The sequence below is a fragment of the Pelobates fuscus genome, chromosome 4 (assembly GCF_036172605.1).
Source record: "Pelobates fuscus isolate aPelFus1 chromosome 4, aPelFus1.pri, whole genome shotgun sequence".
Lineage (NCBI taxonomy): Eukaryota > Metazoa > Chordata > Amphibia > Anura > Pelobatidae > Pelobates > Pelobates fuscus.
In genome coordinates this window covers 111,488,499-111,510,304 of record NC_086320.1, presented here as the reverse complement: position 1 = coordinate 111,510,304, position 21,806 = coordinate 111,488,499, and the positions used below count along the sequence as shown (strand labels likewise).

Below are 21,806 nucleotides of genomic sequence, written 5' to 3'. Positions count from 1 at the left end.
TCGGTATCGTGACTATTGCAGTAGATTTTGCAATATTTAATTAGTAATTTGATATTTTACTATATTTGTTTAAATCCTGCATCAAACACGGAAGAGAGGACATGAAATTATTGCTAACAATGTATCATCAGCATATAGTGAGACTTTAATCTCTTGTCTATTAGTATAGAAACCTTAATGTTCTTGTTGTCTCTAATATTTGTTTCCAGGGGTTCGACTGAAAGAACGTACGGGAGAGGGAACAGGGGACACCCCTGTCTTGTGCCGTTGTGAAGGTCAAACCATCCTGCACATATATTAGCTCCTACCGTTCTTTCTGAGGGTACGGAATATAATGCCATTATGGCATCCCAAATGCAACCTTCAATACTAAAATGTTTTAATAAGTTTTCTAGATAATCCCAACTGACCCTGTCAAATGCTTTTTCAGCATCCACAGACAGGGCCAGGAGGGGTTCACTTCTTCTACCAGACTGATCCAACATATCCAAGATTCTTCTTGTACAATTATTTGCTGACCTCCCTGGAATGAAACCTATTTGGTCTGGGTGTATTATTTTTTTCATTATTACTTTTATAAGGGAAATTGGTCTATAGTTGCTTACGTCAGTTCCGTTTATGTTGGGTTTCAGTATTGGCAGAAGATTTGATTGCAGAAGTTCCTTTGATGGGTTTAATCTCCTTGCTATCTCATTAAACAAAAAGTCAGAGGCTGAATTAATGCTGATTTCATTAATGTATAATATAGGTTGCTAAATCCATCAGGACCTTGAGTTTTATTCATATCTAACCTATTTAATTGTCTCTCAACTTCAATAGGGGTAAAATGTGTATTTAATCATTCCAGATCTATATTTTTGGTAGCTTTGGGATGTTTGTTTTTGTTAAATAATTTTGTATATCACTCTCTTTTGGGTTTAGTCCTAGGTTGTATGGTTTACTATACAAATCATAAAAAAATATTCCTATTTTCTCATGGGTAGTGTATGTTTCATGCTCATCTATTAGTCTGTCTATCCTATTCCTTGATCTCTGTCTTTGTAATTTTTTTTGTTAAATTCTTACTAGCTCTATTATTTAAATACATTTTAGTTTTTTCTTCTGTTTTTAAATTTATTTAATTTTGAAGTTCCAACAACTGTTTTTTTTTTTTTTTTTTATTAGTAGGTTGTAGTTTATTTGAATTTGAAAGATTATAAAAAGATATATATATATATATATATATAGGTCCAATAATTCCTTGCCATTTTTTTTAAGCTATTTTCCCCATTTTAATTAAATATCCCCTCATAACAGCCTTGTACGTGAACCAGATTGTACATTGTGTGATATCTGGGGAGTCATTTTCCTCATAAAACAATTTTGACAATTTTAGTAATTCTTCCTTATTTTCTTAGTTTTTAATTAAAGAGTCATCCAATCTCCATGTATTAATACCACGCACTGGGGATTTTACCAATTCAATTAAAACAAAACTGTGGTCTGACCAGGGATTATCTTTGATTTGAATTTTATTTTTAAGTGGAATAGAATTAGCTTTGACTAAACACATGTCTATTCTAGAATAGGATCCATGTACTTTAGATAAATGAGTATAATCTCTACTTAATCGATATATAGTTCTTCATGCATCATACAATTCAAATCTACTGCATATACTTAATGGATTTATAGTTCTTCATGCATCATACAATTCAAATCTACTGCATATACTATTTAGTTTCTTAGATTGTTTTATAACCCTTTTATCAATTTTAGAAAGCATTTGAGATATTTTATCCGCTTTATAGTCCAATACGCAATTAAAATGACCAGCTATAATTAATATACCTTTGGATATTTTCTGAACTCTTTCCATTATCTTGGAGAATAATGACATGGGATTGGTATTTGATAAATATAGGTACATTTACTAGAGTGAATATACTATTGTCTATCTTACATACGATTATTAAATACCTAGCTTCTGGATCAGCACCTTGATAAATTATATCTACTTTTAATTCACTTGAAAAGATAATAGCTACACCTTTTTTTATTTTTTTTTCCAATGATGCTTGTAAAATTGTCGGGAACTTATTTCCTCCCCCTTTCTGAGGTGTAGTTAGCTGCCAATGTGTTTCTTGTATGAAACCTATTTTATCACGCTAAGATGGCCCCCGCTGAGGCCTATACACCACTGTCCTCGGATGAGGACAGCAGCACAGCCGACCTCTCCCCTGTACCGAGGCGGCGAACAAGGCCATAGGCACACACAGGACTGGAAGATTCAGCCCCCTCCACTAAGGCAGACATTAAAGCCTCAATGAAAGAGATACAGGCCATGTTTAAGGCAGTCATGGCGACAGTCCGTGAAGCAGTGTCCACCCTCACAACTCGTGTTCATGCATAGCAACGCTGCAGAAGCAAAGATTTGATTGCAGAAGTTCCTTTGATGGGTTTAATCTCCTTGCTATCTCATTAAACAAAAAGTCAGAGGCTGAATTAATGCTGATTTCATTAATGTATAATATAGGTTGCTAAATCCATCAGGACCTTGAGTTTTATTCATATCTAACCTATTTAATTGTCTCTCAACTTCAATAGGGGTAAAATGTGTATTTAATCATTCCAGATCTATATTTTTGGTAGCTTTGGGATGTTTGTTTTTGTTAAATAATTTTGTATATCACTCTCTTTTGGGTTTAGTCCTAGGTTGTATGGTTTACTATACAAATCATAAAAAAATATTCCTATTTTCTCATGGGTAGTGTATGTTTCATGCTCATCTATTAGTCTGTCTATCCTATTCCTTGATCTCTGTCTTTGTAATTTTTTTTGTTAAATTCTTACTAGCTCTATTATTTAAATACATTTTAGTTTTTTCTTCTGTTTTTAAATTTATTTAATTTTGAAGTTCCAACAACTGTTTTTTTTTTTTTTTTATTAGTAGGTTGTAGTTTATTTGAATTTGAAAGATTATAAAAAGATATATATATATATATATATATATATATATAGGTCCAATAATTCCTTGCCATTTTTTTTAAGCTATTTTCCCCATTTTAATTAAATATCCCCTCATAACAGCCTTGTACGTGAACCAGATTGTACATTGCGTGATATCTGGGGAGTCATTTTCCTCATAAAACAATTTTGACAATTTTAGTAATTCTTCCTTATTTTCTTAGTTTTTTATTAAAGAGTCATCCAATCTCCATGTATTAATACCACGCACTGGGGATTTTACCAATTCAATTAAAACAAAACTGTGGTCTGACCAGGGATTATCTTTGATTTGAATTTTATTTTTAAGTGGAATAGAATTAGCTTTGACTAAACACATGTCTATTCTAGAATAGGATCCATGTACTTTAGATAAATGAGTATAATCTCTACTTAATCGATATATAGTTCTTCATGCATCATACAATTCAAATCTACTGCATATACTTAATGGATTTATAGTTCTTCATGCATCATACAATTCAAATCTACTGCATATACTATTTAGTTTCTTAGATTGTTTTATAACCCTTTTATCAATTTTAGAAAGCATTTGAGATATTTTATCCGTTTTATAGTCCAATACGTAATTAAAATGACCAGCTATAATTAATATACCTTTGGATATTTTCTGAACTCTTTCCATTATCTTGGAGAATAATGACATGGGATTGGTATTTGATAAATATACGGTACATTTACTAGAGTGAATATACTATTGTCTATCTTACATACGATTATTAAATACCTAGCTTCTGGATCAGCACCTTGATAAATTATATCTACTTTTAATTCACTTGAAAAGATAATAGCTACACCTTTTTTTATTTTTTTTTCCAATGATGCTTGTAAAATTGTCGGGAACTTATTTCCTCCCCCTTTCTGAGGTGTAGTTAGCTGCCAATGTGTTTCTTGTATGAAACCTATTTTATCACGCTAAGATGGCCCCCGCTGAGGCCTATACACCACTGTCCTCGGATGAGGACAGCAGCACAGCCGACCTCTCCCCTTTACCGAGGCGGCGAACAGGGCCATAGGCACACACAGGACTGGAAGATTCAGCCCCCTCCACTAAGGCAGACATTAAAGCCTCAATGAAAGAGATACAGGCCATGTTTAAGGCAGTCATGGCGACAGTCCGTGAAGCAGTGTCCACCCTCACAACTCGTGTTCATGCATAGCAACGCTGCAGAAGCAATGTGCTGACCATCAGGCCTAAATAGCCAACATGGAGGACAAGGCCAGGGCACGCAACCTGAGGATAAGGAGGGTGCCGGAAACGATCTCAGGAGCAGAGCTCCCTCATTATTGCAGGAGACTCCTTGCCAATCTCCTCATGCCCAAACAGACCAAACAGCTTGTGGTGGATTCCTGCTTCAGACTGAACAAAGCGACCAACGCAACCCAAGAGGTACCCAGGGATGTCTTATTGAAACTAGTGCGGGACTCTGACCGTGGTGTTATTATGGGGGCAGTCAGGGGCACCCCCACAGTCTCTTTTGAGGGGGCACAGCTGGCATTTTTTTCGGGACATCTCAAGGCATACTTTCACATGGCGGAGATCTCTTAAACCAATTACCCAGCTCCTCCAGGAGAACTCGATCACATACAAATGGGGCCCCCGCTGACTACTTGCCGACAAAGGGGGCAAGACATATGCCATATCACACCCTAATGAAACACCAGCCTTCCTGCAATGCCTAGGCCTACCAGAGGAGAAGTCACCACCGCCAGGTCACTCAGCCTGGAATGTAGCAGACATTCCCCCCGTTTGTGCCCAGAAGGTGAGCACCCACGGCCGCCGACCTGCCACCCTGAACTCTTTGGCTGCATCTACCTGTGCCCTAACGTGCACACAACGTTCAATAATGTTCAGTTTATTTTAAACCGTTTTATTTGATGTTAATTGATATTACCTACCATGTCTCTGTTGTTCTGGCTCCGTAGGCTTCAGATATAGCTATAAGATAGCGTTTCCCTGTTCCCCCCCTCCCTCATCTCACAGAGTGCGCAAGCGGTACTCATGTACTATTACAGCCAACCTCTGCTTGCCCCGCGTACAGCCACGGCCTCCTGTTTTAGCGCCAGTGTACTAAGCTCTGCTCCTCAGCCACAGAAGGCTACCTAACTGCATATACTCACCACAAGCATCTTCCTAGAGCCTGTGTTTCAGGGCGCTGCGACATTTAGCCACAAGGCGCATGAAGCCTATCACTAGCACTCCCCAAGTTCTACGCTCCATAGCAGCCTATAGGTGAATCTGGGTGTCTTAGCCCATAACCATAAAACTGAGTAGGTTCAGCTAGGTGACGTGTGTCCAGCTCCGACGTACATACTTTTTATCTGCTATTCACATGAAAAGTTGTATTCTTTGCAAAAACTCGCAAAAATAAAGAATTAAAAAAAGAAAAAAAAGAAAAAGGAAAAGAGAGCAAAAAACAAACAAAAAAATAAATAAATATATTTGTCCCTTGTTTCTCATTAAAATTCTTCCTATTTATTTTCCCTACAAGTTCTTTGTTTTTAATACGTATTCTATAAATGCAATAAGTGAAAGTGATAAGTTTTAAATTTCTTTAATCACAAATTTTCCTTCTCTTTTCTTTTGCCTCCCTCTTCCCTCTCCCTCCTCCTATTTCCTCCTATTGTATCAGTCATATTACTTATAGTGAGCTCAAAGAGGAGTTATCCTATTTATTGTGAATTTGGATTTCATCGTAAAATTCTCTCTTTTCCTTTTCTCTTTCCCTCCCCATCCCTTCCCCTTTTGTCTTGTAATTTTACCCCTCACTATTAAATGTTCTACTAAGTGGTTAAAAATATATACTTAAATAATCCTCCTTATTCCTATAACCCTCCTCTATTTGTTTTTCATCTTTAATTTTTAGACTGGTTTCTTATTACTTAGCCATTCTTTCACCTTTTCATTTTTTTCAAATGTTGCAACCTGGCCCTCATGGATAATTCTTAATTCTTCTTAATTAGTAGATTCTTCAAAGTTTTGGAATCTCAATTGTTTTCCTTCTTAAACGATCTCCCAAATCATTAATCTTAAGATCTAGTGTAGACATTTTCGATATTTTCAATTTCTATTCTTCAATTTATTGACTTGGAAATCGATTTCTACATATTGATCTTCGATCTTTTGAATCTTAATTGATAATGGTTTTCTTTCATTTTTGATTTCTTGTTTGATTTGTAGAGATTTCTTTCTTAAAAACATGTAAACTAGAAAATAGCACTCTTCCCTATTTGCAATCTACCCAACGCAGCGTGCAATGCATCAAATTCTCACTGTAGAAGCACTCATCGTTGATAATAGGTATACGAGTATCTGGTTTTTTTTTTTGCCTTCTTTTGGATCAACAGCAAAAAACATATGTGAGGAAGGCTGAACTTGATGGACGCATGTCTCTTTTCAGCTATGTAACTATGCAACAATGTAATCTAAATCCCCCCATTTAGAACGTCCATTGTTGACATCAGATTGAGGGGAGTCAAGCTTCAAGTTTCAAGTCTTCAGGCACATCCAAGTGAGACATTGATCTCTATGCCATTGAGATGATCTGAGAACCATGAATATAAGTGAAGCTCTATCAGAGCATCAGTCATAACTGTCAGCTAACAGAATTTTCCAGCAGTTACAGCAGCAGTTATATCTATGACATCACAGCATGACATCATCTATTATGATTTAACTGCCAAGTGTCACAGTTCCTGAGGTGAAGATTATCTTTATTAATACAAAAGGGGCCTGTGATTGGCATGTAAAAGGAGTCTTTACAGTCAATATAAATGATATATAAATCTAAAAGTAAATTTTGCAATCTCAATTCATTTCTGCCGCTCTTAGAGAGCTATTCAAAAAAGGATAAAGATCCCACAGTGTCCTAAGTAGGTTACTGATTTGGGGCTCACCCTTTATTCTTCAGATAGGGTTGGTGCATGGGACCAAGCAAATGTATGCTCCTAGGCCCTTGTCAATCTCTTGGACAGTTTACTTTGAATTGCCACAATTTTGCACTTTTGTGAATAATACTTGCATTATTTGACCTGAATGATGACCTAAAATGCTCAAGGTGCCCACATGAAATTTAGGTTGGTTTAAAATTGTTAGTGCAAATAACATTTTTCTGAAGACAGTACCACATCAATGTATGCAGCAGCTCATAGTAGGGCTGATTGGGTTAGAACAGTACTAAATGGCTGTGTACTGCAATTGTCTATATCAGCTTTCACAGGTCATTTCTAAAGTAGGAATACTTGGGAATTCAAACTGAATTTCAAACCTAAAGGGTTACTCCAAGCACCATAACCACTACAGCTGTGTAGTGCCAGTAGCATCCAGGACTGGTTCCTCGGTAATGGGGCAAACCATCTAGCAACAGTTTGCTCCTTACCTGGATCCCCGACAGGCTCAGATGCTCCCTGGTGGTCCAGTGATGTGCTCCTGGCTTCTTCAGAGCCCCAGAAGCCCCCGCCATTAACATTCATTGACTAAGAGTATCAGCTGATCGCTCTCAGCCAATGAATGTTATTCTGTGCAATGGAAGGACTAGACTGGCTAATGACACCTGATGACGCTGCCTGACGTGGAGATACACCTTTGGCAGGAGAGGTTTTAAACTCAGTTCATGGATATTACTAAGCTAAATGCTGCACATACATACTTCAGGCACCATTACCTCTTAAAATCACTGATGTGGTCATGTTCCTTTGAGTATCCCTTTAAAATCTATATCTAAAGCCAAAGTAGCCAAGCTGGAAACATTCTCCGGTTATGCTTCCAGTTTAACTACTTCGGCTTTAAACTTGCAATCCAATTTGAATTCACTGTGAATTCCCAACAATTCTCACTTTTTTAAATAACCATGATATTCCTTGATACAGTTTAATAATTTTCATTTCAGTCATCAGTCACAGTTGGTCATGCCCTCAGGGGTTATCTAAATGTGTTGTAATGGTGTCATCAATATAACTCAGAATGTTGGTGGTTCTGGACAACTGCTTGCTCGAATCTGACATCCCACATAAATGTCACAGGATACTTGACAAAATAAATTAGGTCCGGGCACTCAGGATTGCTGTAGGAAGGCAGGTTTATTGGAACATCAAGTGCAACGTTTCGGCCTACACAGAGCCCTTAATAAGCCGCTGTGTAGGCTGAAACGTTGCACTTTTTGTCTCAATAAACCTGCCTTCCTGCAGCAATCCTGATTGCCTGGACCTAATGTATTTTATCTACTAAACTGTGTTTTGCCAACCCTGGCCCTGATAAGCATTTGGATTCATAAGTGTGAATTACTACGGGATACTTGACAAACATTCATTGATATTCCCCAAATTAATATCACAGAGTTCGGCCACAGAATAACTGACAGACATTCATCGATATTTCTGGATTGTGAGAGGGAACCAGCACTTATTGTATCTGTATTTTGCATTTATTTTAGTCTTTGCAGCACCACTACTAAGAAATGCATGTTATGGGTACTCCCCAAATCAATTGTTTTCTGTTGATGTTTGAAATCCAGATCAGTTTTCTTTTGGGTTGAGCAACCCACCCCTCCACTCTAGGTGGACATTTGGAGGTGACCACAAGAAAGCATAACTTTGTGGACTCTGGACTACTGTCTAATAGACGTGCATTCGTTATCGGAAAAATATGATTTCATCTGAATTTTTAGACTTTTTCGTATTCATTTACTATAACATAAACTAAAGTCCTACATACAAGTTACAGTGAGGGAAAACCGTATTTGATCCCCTGCTGATTTTCAACATTTGCCCACTGACAAAAAAATGATCAGTCTATAATTGTCACGTCCTGCTCTGTTTTGTGGAGATGTCTGGCCTTGGCTTCTGGTATCCAGTACTCTTTTTGCTGTTCTTGCTTAGTTTTTCTTGTTTTTTTGGCTTTCTAGTCTGTGTCTGGTTTTCTTTATGCTGGGATTTCTGGGTTCATTCCTATAGTTCGTCCCTGGATTTCCCAGTCTCCAGGTTTCATTTAAATGTTTGTTTTATGTTGCCACACCCGTTTGTTTTCCATCATTCACTCTGTTTCAGTGTTCCTGCAGGCAGCTGCTCAAGGCTTCTGCCCTTTCTTGCAGGTAAGTGCTATATATGTCTTTTGGTTGTTTTAGCATACATTAGGCAGTGTAGGACCTGCCAGATATGGGGTACATTGGCGTTGTTGGCAGGCTTATGCAATGTATGATCATATAGTGTGACTAAATCCCCATGATTTCCATATGTAGTACTTAGTTATTTCTCATCTTGTTTTGCCTATGTTATCTTGTCTTGTTTTAGTTTGTATACCCAGTCCATGTCCAGTCCTGTCCAGTCATGCCCATGTTATGTTCATGTTTTCCTCATGTCTTGTGTATATGTTCTGGGTTTAGCTTACTATCCTTCTCTGGTTCTGGGTTCTATTAGTTCTGTCTTGTTTTCATGTTTGGTGCCTATCTCTAGTCTTGCCTTGTTTCTAGTACTGGATACAATCTTGCTGCAGAGCCTCCCTATTCAGCTCCTGGGAGGTCTGCTTAATTTCCAAGCTCCTAGTTCCTAGTATCCGCTTAAGCTGATTCAGGGTCTTGGTATGTGGCTGCACAAACGCTGGTGCTCAACACCAGGGGGCGTGCAGTTACCCTGCACCAGACCCTGCTAATCCACCTCCACGCTGTTACTTCCTACTCTGAACATCAGGCATACTGGGTCCCGGTCCTGCACCGCCGCCCCGATAGTGTCTGGGTTCCGGACACCGGACCGCCACCCGTGACAATAATATTAATAGTAGGTGTATTTTCACAGTGAGAGACAGAATTAAAAAAAATTATCCAGAAAAACGCATGTCAAAAAAGTAGGGGCAAGCGGGAGGATTTTTTATTTTTACCCCCTTTTATTAATAAGGGGGTCATAGTGACCTTCATAGGTTTAAATGCAGGGGGGGGTTACCTCCGCTAATTCCTTCCTTCAGCCACTCTGGAACCATTAACACCAACAGACATCCATTCCCCCAGTAACCAGACGACACATAGTTCTGGGAGTCAAATCAGTTTATTCAGATCTCACCCGTTTTTTTGCCCAGTCCCCTACATGCGGTTTACAGTACAATAAAACAGGGGTTTTAATCCTGGGATCCTGTGTGCCTGAGAGATAATTGCGTGAGAAAAACTCTCTAATCTAATTATCTCTCAGGTACAGAAAATTCAACAAAATATACAGTACCCCAAAAGTGTCTCCACGATACTCAGGAACCCCACAAAAAGTAAATTACCCGATAGCCCTGATCTGAGTGTATAACATATCCAAGAATCACTCAAATTAGTTCGGTGAAACAGGAATGCCTTAGAGGTAAAGTTTTGACCGGCCAGACACGAGGCACTAGCCCAAAACATTTCCAGGAAAATAGGGGCCCTGGCTGGTCTCCGTTCATGAGGATCCTGTGCGAACACCATGCAAGGGAATCCCATCATTTTGGGATACGAATGCTGGCCCTGTTCGATCGTATAGGTGGTCGAAAAATAGAACGTCAGCAGTCTAAGTTTTACCGGCGTTAGCGCAAGTGCCTAGCCGAAAAGAGTTCCAGGCACTTGACGACCAAGTACCGCTGCCCACGTTTGGGAGACAAGATGGCCGCCATTCTTTTGTCTGCCACGTGTTCGGTTATACGAAATGGCGGGCACCTGGGGGAAACATTCATTAATTACTTCCCTTGCGGTTTCGCACTTAAGTTGCTGGTGTTAACGTTCTAATGGGGTACAGGGGTGGTCCTCGTTCGGAAGACGAAAGGATACTGTTCATATGAAGTACTCCGGAACGGAAAAAGGATAAAACATACAAAATAAAGGGGAAAACATATGAATAAGTGGTAGGTTCTGCCACAATTTATTACAAGGAGATAGCTGGTAGCACTGCAAATTATTTTTTAACGAATTTCATCCGAAAAACAAATGTTTTACGGACGAAATTCGGAATGGACGAATTCATTTTTTTTTTTTTAATAGGAATTAATTCAAACAAAACAAAAAGTTAATTGGCGCACATGTCTACTGTTTAACAGCACTATATTAATATATATTGTAACAGTATTCTTTTACTTATATTGTACTGTAGTTATTGCAGTATTAGGGAAAGGGAGTGGAGCATGCTGAGAGAATGTGCTGGTCTGGTCTCAGAATAGGCTGTTTCTAAATGCCCCCAAGCCAAATATAGCCAACCCTCACCTGGACAGGGTTTTTCCACTAAATTCAGAATATTCATGAATTTAATAAATTAAAAAAAAAAAATTCAACTCACATTCGCAGCTTGGCTATTATTGGCAACAGTCGACATTTGACTGTCTGTGGTATTTGTCATTAGATCCACGGCACACAAAGCATGTAAGAACTTTAGAAATGTTATATCAACAATTTATTATTATCTGTACTGTACTGTACCGCAACTCCCTCTGTTCCTGTATGTCCATCTCGGCTTGTTGCAAACACTTGTCTGTCAGTGCAAATATTGTACAGTGCTATGGCATTTGTTGGCGCTTTATAAATAATAATAATAATCACATGATTCCAGATAAACAACATTGTAACACATTGCAGCAAGACTTTAACACAAGAAAATAGCTGACAACAAAAACATTTTCAGTATGGAATACTTATTTCACGCCTGACTTTTTATAATTGGGTATTAAATAGTAAAAGGTCGATGTCTCATGTTCAATGCAATTTAATGCTTGTCTGGGGGAAAAAAAGGCCATTTCTTTACATTTAAAATTGAACATAGAGGGGGGCGTGGCCTAGCAGCGGAGCGGAATGGCTGCCTAATCTCTGAGCTCCTCCGTACTCGCCCTGCAAATCGCTAGAAAGCTGCCCCAAACGCAAATATGGGGAAACACACTAAGGCTGGGGGTACCCCCAAACCAGCGGCCACCCGCCCACCTGCAATCCAGGCATCGGTCAGGCAATACATGACCACACAGCCGGACCCATCTTCCCAGGCCTCCGCTGAGGCCTTCCTGTACTCGGAGGCCTCATCCATGAGCCCGAACTCCCAGGTCGGCGACGCAAGCGGAGAACCCACTGAACACCCGCCGGCAGATTGGATGGCCCTGCTGAGAGCACTGCCTACCAGAGCTGATCTGACCCAAGCCACATCGGCCCTCCATGCCTCGATCCGAGCCGACCTCCAACTGATGAGAGCGGACATGCAGGGTATGGCGGACCGCATGGCGCGGCTGGAAGAGGAACAAGACAACCTCACTGTGGCCCACACAACCACGGAGTCCACGCTTCTCAGCCACACTGCCCACTTACAAGCCATGGCGCGCCATGTAGAAGACCTCGACAACAGGGGCCGCAGAAACAACCTGCGGATCCGAGGCCTACCTGAAGGCGAAGAACCCTCAACCCGGCTCACAGACACACTTACCTCCCTATTCAACGACCTTCTAGGCCGTCCTACGGACACCCTGATTGACTTTGTCCGTGCACACAGGGCATTAAGACCCAGAGGCCCTGAAGGAGCGCCGCCAAGAGATGTTATATGCTGCTTAACTATCTTCTCCCTCAAGGAAGACATACTACAGGCGGCCCGTAATGCGGGATCCATTACCCACGAGGACCACCCGATCCAGATATTTCCTGATCTCTGCCCGGCCACATTGGGCTACCGCAGGGCCCTGAAGCCCCTCACTCGAGCCCTGACGGCTCAGAAGGTGAGATACCGATGGACTTTCCCGACCGGCCTAATTGCTCACACCCCTAATGGTCCCATGCCGGTACGCAACCAACAGGACCTGCAAGATCTCACCATTGAGCTCCAGCTACCACCTTTCAACATGCCTTGGCCGGACCCATTAGACTTCTATGTAGGCCCACCGAGGCCGACACGAGACGACCCACTGCCACAAAGAAGAACTAGATCTAGACAGGAGACGGCGCGACCAGTCGGCAACACCCGCTGAGTTCTACGGCTCCTAAGAGACTTTGAGACCCACAGTTTGAGGTACCTGCCTATGAACAACAACCCGCTGGGGAGCTCCCCATAAGGTATCTCACAAACCACACTGAACTGCCGGTCTCCCTCTCTTGTTACACTTTTGGGTGGGGGGCTGAAACGGGGGATTTGATGACTCTGCGGCTCACGCTGTGCCTCGACCGCCACTCAGAAAGGGAACATTCTCTTAACCGGCTGCGTTGCCATAGAGGGACTGACATTGCCACACCACCAACCACGAGCCGCAGAGACGGGGAGACTCGGTGCCACCGGCACATTTTGTGACTACTAATAATGGTGATATAGGGTCTTTGTCGGAGGGCCCATCCTCCCCCTCTATTGAAATGGATGGGTATATACCATGGGGAAGGATAGGCAGGAGGGAAACACAACCACCACACACACGCCTGACGCCAGAGCTCAGGACCACAACACGACACGCTATCCAACTAGACACGCCATGATGCTCGCACACACGACTCACAAGGCTAGAAGCCTGGTCCACACGACATGCATAATCTTTACGATACCCCACTCACAAGATCACAGATAACCTAGGGGCTAGAGTATTTTTTGGGCGGGGCGGGTAGGGGGTAGCCAGAGGGGCCTTCCACGTGGGAGTTTTTCTTTCTTTTTGTTGTCACCGCTGTAGGTGACCCCACGGGGAAACACCTCGTTGTTTTTCTCCCTTTTTATCCTTTCCTCTCCCCTCTCTGAACCGGGACCCCGGAGAGAGACCGGGTATATCCGAGAGGCATTTAGTAACCAGTAGGCCACGTTCCCACCTGGTCGGGGTGTCAGGTAAAAAGGCAAGGGGACTCGACCGAACCGCTAGTACGGACGGGACGACTCCACCTCGGCCTACACCCGAGCCATTATTTTGTATAGTGTTGTTTTATTGTTCATTGTTTACTTATTGTTTACATAGTGTTCATTTTATTTTTCTTTTCTTTTTTGTGTCGTCTCTGTATTTAATCCTAGGCGCTCAAAGTCCGGCTGCGGTGTCCGCGTGGGGACTCGGGAAGGGGCCTCATCAAGGACCACCCGTCCAGGTAACACCCTTTCCCTGTACCTCTGACACGCTCCTCCCCTGAACCCACCCACCACCTGAGTGGTACTGCAAACCGTAGGCCCACCATTTATCTGCCCGCACTACCCCTCCCAGAATAGCCCATAGGTACTCCGTTATGCAGAACCCGAAACCGGTAACCAGAGCAGACATCAACATTGTCTCTATTAATGCCAAGGGCCTTAACCAACCTGAGAAACGATCACAGGCGCTCCGCCACTTTCACAGCCAAAGAGCCCACATAGTATTCATACAGGAGACACATTTCAAGGAAGGTCTGACACCTAGAATAACTGACAAACGGTTCGCCCAATGCTATCTCAGCAACAACCCCTTAGGGAAATCCAAAGGCACGGCCATCCTCCTTCATAAATCCCTACATTTCACACCCACAGCAACCATGAAAGATGACTGGGGAAGGTATATATGTGTTAAGGGAACGATAGCTGACCGTACGTACACGCTAGCCAACCTGTATGCTCCTAACACTGCGCAACACCGTTTTCTGACTAAATCACTGAAAGCCATCATGGCCTTCACGGAGGGCTGTCTGATCATGGGAGGAGACCTGAATGTGGCCCTACAACCGAGCCTAGACACCTCTACGGGCACCTCGACGATACCCAGACATGTGTTGACCACTATCAACAAAACCCTTAGAGACCAACGCCTGACCGACTGTTGGAGAGCGACACACCCTGATGACAGAGACTTCACCTTCTACTCCAATCCAAACAAGACGTACTCCAGACTTGACTACTTTTTCCTACAACACTACTACCTGACTGATGTCAAGTCTGTGACGATTGGGACAGCGACATGGTCTGACCACGCACCACTCACCATGACGCTAACGTCTCCCCTCTATAAGCCGACGTGCTGCAACTGGCGACTGAACGAAGCCCTACTTAACGACCTAACAGTAGCCACGGAATCCCGAACCACACTTACTCAATACTTCACTGACAATGTTACCCCAGATGTGACACCCCTCTGTGTGTGGGAGGCCCACAAATGCGTGATACGAGGCTACTTCATAGCCAAAAGCGCAGCCCTGAAAAAAGCAAAGGCTGCCAGACTGGCGACCATAATCACGGAGATACAGGTGGTGGAAGCCAGGCACAAACTTACACGGCTCCAGAGCGATGGGGCCAAGCTACTGACACTACGCAGGGAACTGGCATCCATCATGAATGCCTACCACCAAAGGGCGCACCTACGCACCAAAGCCTTCTTTCACACACACGCCAACAAATGCGGGACCTTGCTGGCCCGTATGATCGCTAAAAAGAGAGCAGAATCCTACATACCTAAAATTCGTGATAAAGAAGGGCGACTGAAACATCTCCCGGGAGACATGGCGGCGGCAATACGGGAATATTATGCGGAGCTCTATGCCATACACCCCGACAGGGAGCCACCACGCCAAGGTGACGCCTTACCAGAAACTAGACAATACCTACGCACACACATACATAACCGACTTCCCAGGGAAGCTACGAATGCCCTTGACGAACCGATCACGCCTCGCGAGTTAGCCTGGGCCATAAAAGAGTCGAAATTGGGCAAATGCCCGGGCCCTGACGGTCTCCCCACTAGATACTATAAAAAATTTGCTGACGTGTTATCCCCACATCTCTTGACTGCCCTTAACACCTTACGTGACGGAGCCAGCCTACCCACACAGACTCTAGAGGCCAACATCTCCCTAATCCCAAAGGAAGGTAAGAACCCGGAACTCTGTGCGAGCTACAGACCTATCTCCCTACTAAATTGTGACCTTAAACTCTTCACAAAAATACTAGCCCGCAGACTACAAACCTACCTCCCTGGTCTCATACATAGAGACCAGGCAGGGTTCACGCCCCAGAGAGAAGCAAGAGACAACACCATCAGGACACTAGATCTCATCCACAAGGCACAAGACAGTCGGGAGGGCCTCCTCTTGCTCTCCACAGACGCGGAGAAGGCCTTCGACCGCATAGATTGGGGCTACATGCTGGCGGTATTGGAAGAGATAGGTCTGGGCCCGCACATGATGAGCTGGATACGAGCACTATACTCCAAACCCACAGCAAGGGTATGCGTGAACGGACTGTTCACGAACCCGTTCCCCATCCGGAACGGCACAAGACAGGGATGCCCCTTGTCCCCATTGCTGTTTGTACTGGCACTAGAGCCCTTTCTTAACTCTGTCCGGGACAACCAAGCCATAAAAGGGATACAGATAGGGCAGACGAGACACGTAGTGGCGGCCTTTGCAGATGACCTGCTGTTCTATGTCACTCAGCCTGAAACTTCAATGCCAGCAATTATGGCAGAGTTCCAGCTCTACGGCCAATTATCGAATTTCAAAGTCAACCTCGCCAAATCTTCGGTTCTGAATGTCTCGATCCCGCCCAATAGAGTTGCAGCCCTGAAGCACACGCTCCCATTCCAATGGTCTGACACTACTATAAGATATTTAGGCACCTCCATACCAAGAGACCTGTCACAAATTTACACCACTAATTTCCAACCCCTCCTAACCACAATACGTAGAGACCTGGAGGAATGGACTAAAGTCCGCCTTTCCTGGTTTGGACGCATTGGAGTGTTGAAAATGAACATCCTGCCCAGGCTGCTCTACCTGTTCCAGACACTGCCAATCCACATACCTGAGGCGTACTTCTCAACACTGCGCTCCATGGCACTCAGATTCACATGGCACAACCTACAGGCAAGGGTCAAACACGACACTCTCACATTACCAAAACGGAAGGGCGGCCTGGCCCTCCCAGACTTCCAGGTTTATTACAAGGCAACCCATCTCCAGAGGGTGATGGAATGGTCCAAATCGGAGGTCCATAAGCTATGGAAGGAAATAGAGTCAGACCAAATATCCAGACCAATAGGGCTCCTACCGTGGCTAGATCACCACCAGGGCAGACAGCTGGCTAACCCACACCCGCTAATTAGAGCAACCTTAATGGTCTGGCACAAAGTGGGGACACCCTCCTCCTTCACCACGCCCATTTCACCACTCTTACCCCTGACGCATAATGACGCCTTCCCACCTGGACTAGACGCAGGCCCGTTCCAACAACTGTTAGGAAACTCACTACCCAGACTCTGCCACGCTACCACCAATGGCACGATACGGACTCTTGAGTCCCTGCTGCCCGTGGGGAGACCAACGTTCATGCTGCAGTTTAGATACAAACAACTATCCGCTTACCTAACAATAGTCACCAAAGACATCCATGCCCACAGGCCGCTCACAGACTTTGAAAGGCTCTGCCATGACCCAAACCCACTGGCCAGGGGACTGTCCACACTCTACAGCCTCCTCATGGACGCAAAGAGACTTCCCCCACCGAGCTTCATGAGTAAATGGGAAACCGACCTGGGAATTACACTCTCGCCAGCCCAATGGGAAAAGATCTGTACCCTGTCCCTTCACTGTTCAACATCAAGCGGCATACAAGAAACGGCCTATAAGGTACTGTCTCGCTGGTACCGCACGCCACTGGCCACCCATTCCTACGACCCAACCGCCACCAACAACTGTTGGAGATGTGAGAAAGCCCTAGGCACTCTCTTCCATATCTGGTGGACGTGCCCCCTGATACGACCCTACTGGGCAGCGATCCACACGATCATCACCAAATTTTCTGATACTCCCCCCCACTTAGACCCAGCAGCCTTTCTCCTGCACCACACCTCCACCCGTAGCTCAGCTTACAAAAAATCCCTAACGATCAGGATCTTAAATACAGCCAAGAGTCTCATTCCCTTATACTGGAAACAAAAGACCCCACCACCTGTGTCGACCTGGTTTAAGCGCATGGAAGAGCTAAGGGCACTAGAGGAACTCACCTCACACGCAGAGGGGAGGGAACAGTCGTATATGACGACCTGGACACACTGGATACTGACCACGACGAAACCTGACTTCCAGACGCTTATCACAGACTGAGTAGACATCAGAAGGGACATGACCCGAGACGGTAGGTAGGGGTGACAAGGAAGGACCGACAAGACAGCGCACGACATACATAAAGCTACCACTGACAGACGTTAACTCGACAACTCTGACCCTGACAGAGACGAAGGACCACATAAACCTAAAGGGAAGGGAGGACGCTTTCTCAAACGCTGAGGGATCCCCCCCCCCCCCCATTTTTTATCCCCCCCCCCCCCCCCCTCTCCCCCCCTTCCCCCCCCCCCCCCCCCCTTCCCGGGTGGACTTGCGGGCCGCGCAGCCGGACCAGGATACAGCAGACCACAGGTATGCCATCAAATGCTCGACTACACATGTTCCGACCTGGAAACCTGCGCGTTTCTCTGCATTACTTTACCGACACCTCAGAATCGCTAACAATGTGCCTTATTACCTGTGTCTGTCAGTTGTTGGAAACCTGCGTGTTTCACTGAACCACACTTGAGACGTTTACCTTTATTGTTATTTGCAAATTTATTCTTGAAAATCTGAATAAAATTTAATTCACAAAAAAAAAAAAAAAAAAAAAAAAAATTGAACATAATTCTGCAGAAGTAACTCAAAACAATGGCATTTAATGTAATTCCAGCAGCAGTTAGTTACTTAGTTATTTCATTTCAAATGCTGCCGTTTGCTTCCTGCTACATTGAAAGGATAATGCTAAAGGTAACATGAAAGAGAGGCCTTTGTGAATTAAAGGGATTCTTTATCTACTCTGTTGTCCCTAACAAGGCCTAGCAGTGAGTCAGGAGACAAACACTGAACTGATGGAAAGCTACATCCTTAATGCAGTATGCTGGGATCTTGATAAACAACAAACAACAATTACCTTGAAAGACATCTTGCACATCTCAGCTGCAGCACCAGCACTTCCCAGAATAGGAAGGAAAGAGGGAAATGTATCAGGTTGCTCCCTGAGAACTGATTTCTTCTTCTTCTTGAAATCCTGTAACTGCAGAGAACAAGCTTGTCTGTTCAATCAGCGGATACTGGGAGAAGGCAAGCAATGCAGCAGCAGCACTGGAGCCAGCAGGTTGACTCATTCATTGCCAGGCTGCCAATACGAGTTCTATAGCTCACTCTAACTATCGCTGTCAGCAGGATGACTCGTTCATTGCCAGGCTGCCAATAGGAGTTCTATAGCTCACTACATCTATCACTGTCTGTCAGCAGGTTGACTCATTCATTACCAGGCTGCCAATAGGAGTTCTATAGCTCACTACAACTATCACTGTCAGCAGGTTGACTCATTCATTACCAGGCTGCCAATAGGAGTTATATAGCTCACTACAACTATCACTGTCTGTCAGCAGGTTGACTCATTCATTACCAGGCTGCGAATAGGAGTTCTATAGCTCACTCCAACTATAACTGTCAGCAGGTTGACTCATTCATTACAAGGCTGCCAATAGGAGTTATATAGCTCACTACAACTATCACTGTCTGTCAGCAGGTTGACTCATTCATTACCAGGCTGCGAATAGGAGTTCTATAGCTCACTACAACTATCACTGTCAGCAGGTTGACTCATTCATTACCAGGCTGCCAATAGGAGTTCTACAGCTCACTACAACTATCACTGTCAGCAGGTTGACTCGTTCATTGCCAGGCTGCGAATAGGAGTTCTATAGCTCACTACAACTAACACTGTCAGCAGGTTGACTCGTTCATTGCCAGGCTGCCAATAGGAGTTATATAGCTCACTACAACTATCACTGTCTGTCAGCAGGTTGACTCATTCATTACCAGGCTGCGAATAGGAGTTCTATAGCTCACTACAACTATCACTGTCAGCAGGTTGACTCATTCATTACCAGGCTGCCAATAGGAGTTCTACAGCTCACTACAACTATCACTGTCAGCAGGTTGACTCGTTCATTGCCAGGCTGCGAATAGGAGTTCTATAGCTCACTACAACTATCACTGTCAGCAGGTTGACTCGTTCATTGCCAGGCTGCCAATAGGAGTTATATAGCTCACTACAACTATCACTGTCTGTCAGCAGGTTGACTCATTCATTACCAGGCTGCGAATAGGAGTTCTATAGCTCACTACAACTATCACTGTCAGCAGGTTGACTCATTCATTACCAGGCTGCCAATAGGAGTTCTACAGCTCACTACAACTATCACTGTCTGTCAGCAGGTTGACTCATTCATTACCAGGCTGCCAATAGGAGTTCTATAGCTCACTACAACTATCACTGTCTGTCAGCAGGTTGACTCATTCATTACCAGGCTGCGAATAGGAGTTCTATAGCTCACTCCAACTATAACTGTCAGCAGGTTGACTCATTCATTACCAGGCTGCGAATAGGAGTTATATAGCTCACTACAACTATCACTGTCAGCAGGTTGACTCATTCATTACCAGGCTGCGAATAGGAGTTATATAGCTCACTACAACTATCACTGTCAGCAGGTTGACTCGTTCATTGCCAGGCTGCCAATAGGAGTTATATAGCTCACTACAACTATCACTGTCTGTCAGCAGGTTGACTCATTCATTACCAGGCTGCGAATAGGAGTTCTATAGCTCACTACAACTATCACTGTCAGCAGGTTGACTCATTCATTGCCAGGCTGCCAATAGGAGTTCTACAGCTCATTCCAACTATAACTGTCAGCAGGTTGACTCGTTCATTGCCTGGCTGCCAATAGGAGTTCTATTGCTCACTACAACTATCACTGTCTGTCAGCAGGTTGACTCATTCATTACCATGCTGCCAATAGGAGTTCTACAGCTCATTCCAACTATAACTGTCAGCAGGTTGACTCGTTCATTGCCAGGCTGCCAATAGGAGTTCTATTGCTCACTACAACTATCACTGTCTGTCAGCAGGTTGACTCATTCATTACCATGCTGCCAATAGGAGTTCTACAGCTCATTCCAACTATCACTGTCAGCAGGTTGACTCATTCATTGCCAGGCTAACAATATGAGTTCTACAGCTCATTCCAACTATAACTGTCAGCAGATTGACTTATTCATTACCAGGCTGCCAATATGAGTTCTACAGCTCATTCCAACTATCTCTGTCAGCAGGTTGACTCATTCATTGCCAGGCTAACAATAGGAGTTATAAAGCTTACTGCAACTATCACTGGTATTTCGAGTTCTTTAAGTACCATCATGTTTTATTTGTATATTAACATAGGGAGGATTGCTTTGAAATACGATGTTTAGATTTAAAAGGACAATATGATGCAATTTTATTAGCCATAAGAATTATTCATCTTAGCAGTGCTATGAAAGTTGGGCTTCTAGGACTTTGTCACCAAATGTAATTAAATGTAATTTAATACACTCAATGAATGTTCTGAATGGTCCACATTTTCAATTAAATTTAAATAAAGTGCCAAGCACAAAAAAATTAATGTTCTGAGGAAGTGAAAGAAACCATAGGCGCCCAACAGAAACAAGGTCAGATGTGTGCATTTGGCTCTATAATGCCTATAGTTAGACACATTAAAGTAGCAAATACTATATTTACCTAGATTGATAAATAGAGAATCTAATTTTTTTATGTACTTATTTCCACTAATAGAATGTAGTGCATGGGAAATTAAGAGAGATCTCATGCACCATAACCACAAAAGCCCATTGTAGTGGATATTTTAGGAGTAATGCCTGGTGCCCTACTATATTAAGTATTCAAATCATTTGATGTGTTACTGTCACACACTTCCCTCTGAAAAACGAGTATTTTGTAATGATAAATTATTTATGAAATACTTGTATTGATTGTGTTGAAATTTCACAAAAAATTCCAATCCAGTA

General features: G+C 43.3%; 1 protein-coding gene across 1 annotated transcript in view; it reads right to left on the bottom strand.

Annotated features, from left to right (window-relative positions):
* The window catches only part of ANKRD29 (ankyrin repeat domain 29), a 111,652-nt gene extending 92,659 nt beyond the window's left edge, over positions 1-18,993 (bottom strand). The window contains exon 1 of the mRNA XM_063451479.1: positions 18,856-18,993. Within this exon, the coding sequence (XP_063307549.1) occupies positions 18,856-18,876 (21 nt within the window). The 5' untranslated portion in view covers positions 18,877-18,993. The remainder of the gene's footprint in view (positions 1-18,855) is intronic.
* Positions 18,994-21,806: the final 2,813 nt, after the last annotated feature.